The sequence below is a fragment of the Pinus tabuliformis genome, chromosome 3_1, assembly GCF_031772625.1.
Source record: "Pinus tabuliformis cultivar Carrire ecotype Pingquan chromosome 3_1, CPIR1, whole genome shotgun sequence".
Lineage (NCBI taxonomy): Eukaryota > Viridiplantae > Streptophyta > Pinopsida > Pinales > Pinaceae > Pinus > Pinus tabuliformis.
The window spans coordinates 682,827,873-682,830,075 of record NC_142301.1 but is presented as its reverse complement, the minus strand read 5'-3'; the positions used below and the strand labels follow the sequence as shown (position 1 = coordinate 682,830,075).

At 40.9% G+C, this 2,203-nt stretch overlaps 1 protein-coding gene across 1 annotated transcript; it reads right to left on the bottom strand.

The window, feature by feature from the left end:
* Positions 1 to 625: 625 nt before the first annotated feature.
* Positions 626 to 1,932, bottom strand: LOC149188947 (chitinase 2-like). The gene is made up of 2 exons (XM_089413119.1): positions 1,800 to 1,932; positions 626 to 1,695 (listed from the first exon to the last, which is right to left on the bottom strand). Exons 1-2 carry the CDS (start codon positions 1,870 to 1,872, stop codon positions 854 to 856), a joined length of 915 nt encoding a protein of 304 aa, XP_089269245.1. The 5' UTR covers positions 1,873 to 1,932; the 3' UTR covers positions 626 to 853.
* Between the last annotated feature and the right edge of the window lie 271 nt (positions 1,933 to 2,203).

Sequence of the window (2,203 nt, the reverse complement as noted above, 5' to 3'; positions counted from 1 at the left end):
AAAAAGCACCTCCGCAGGGTTCGAACTCGGCTGGGGGGAGCGAAAGCCATCCACCCCAGCCGTCTAATCATGCACGCTGGGTGCATTCATATCGAGCTTTTAAGTTATTAGCCATAAATCGAGTATTGGTTAAATTACAGGTTTACTGGTAGAGGAGGCCAATGGTCGCTATCTCAAATTTAAAAATTTGTAAAAAATAAATCAGATTTTATTCTATACACGTTTACTAGTGGAGGAGGCCAATCTTCACTATCTCAAATCTAAAGATTTACAAAATTCTTTTTAGAGTTTATTCTATAATTGTGGCGATTGGCTTTTTTACTTATTAGGAATATTCTATAATCGTGATTGGTTTTTTACTTATTACGAATATTTTTCTTCATTTTAAGAGATAAACTCATAAAAACTTATATCAAAACAAACTGTTAACTTATAAAAACTTATATTAAAACAAATTGTTATTTTTCCATTTAAATCTAAAGTATTTTTCCTATCATAAAATTACTGTTATTTTCGTTTGCATGATGTTCATTAACTTTCGCTGACTTATGCACAACGTTCACTAACTTACGCAATAAGCTGCTATTTTCTTTTATATAATGTTCATTGACTTTCGCTGACTTATCCATACCGTTCACTAACTTACAATAAGCGTAAGCGTAAAATGAAAATGAAAAGGGAGAGAAAACAACAGACCAAATTTTCAGTAAATAGGCGAAGTAAATTTGAAATTCTAAGGCTGGCGGTTACAATGCAATTGGAACCCAAATATTTATTCCTTTAGTTATTATAGGGCATCGTCTGAGTGAGTGATGATTCGCTATGATAAGTAGCGGCTATAAAATCAATCCAGTCACGCCAAAAGAGCTTCTGCTTGCTTTTCATATTTGAAGCCATTAGACTTTGACTTGTCTGCACACCACACAAAGATGCCCTCCAATTCCCCCTTCTGCTTCAGCATCTTGCATGCCCGAAAGAACCCATGATCGGGCAAGAGACCTCCAGCGCCTTTCTCTGTACTAAAACTAACCAGTATTCTCCCTCCCTTGTACAGAGATGCCTGAGTATTGTAGTGGTGGATGAACTGAGAAACCGTGGTGCTGGCATCGTACGCGTAGAACTGGAAGTTAACGTAGTCAATCACGTGGCCGTATTTGCCCCATAAGGCTGTGTAATGGGACTGCACAGCGCCCCTGTCTTCGAAGGGGGCGATGGACGCGAAGGAGATGACTTTGCTCCGCTTTAACCGCGTGATCAACTGCCCGATACAATTTACAAACGTGTTATCGTCGGCCTGAAAATGCTCGTAGTCGATGTCGATGCCATCGAGATGGTATTCTTTGATTATCTTCGACAGCGACGTGACAGCGTTGTTAACCCACGAAGACACCGACGATGGCTTGAACTGGACAGGGTGACCGTTGCCCACGCTATCTCCGCCTAAGCTCAGCGCGACCTTCACGTTCTTGTGTTGGGCCTTTATGGCCTGCACGGCCTTGGGAGTCAGGCTGCCGGTGTCCCAGAAGATGTTGAACTTTCCGTTTGTGGGAGAAGGGGAAGCGGATCCGGTCGTATAATCGATGGCGAATGAGAGAATGAAGTGGACCTCCACCCTCGGATTTATTGGCACATCTGAAAATTTCACGCCGTTGCTGAAGGCGCCTATGTATTCCCTCAAGATATGGCCGTTCGCTCCTGCACACAGATGCACACAAATAGAAGAATGTTATGTTATGCCTAATAATTTTCATAAACAAAACAAGTTTAAGCAATTCTGGATTCCAAAAGCGCTTCCATACCCATAGCGATAGGAAGCAGATTATGCAGCAAAAGAACAATAGCCAGAAGTTTGCGTATCTCCATGGAGGCCATTACTACACGCAGCAACCGCTCTGGATTGATTAACGCAATACCAGATTGATTTATATTGCGTTACCATTCTGAGCCTCTTTATATAGACCCCTGAAAAGATCAATCGTGTTTATGGTGAGCATGAATTGATTTGGTCAAAACTTAGTTGTCGACGTTAGTGATAGAAAAAGCAGTGGTGCAGCAAAGGTCAAGGATTCATGGTATGACTAAGTGAACGAATACGATGGGGCTGGATAAGCTCCAGGAAAATTCTAGAATATGGTATCTGAATGATTCCTTAATAAGTTCACAGATTCATTTCTTGGAAATTTTGTAAAATTTGTTAATAATT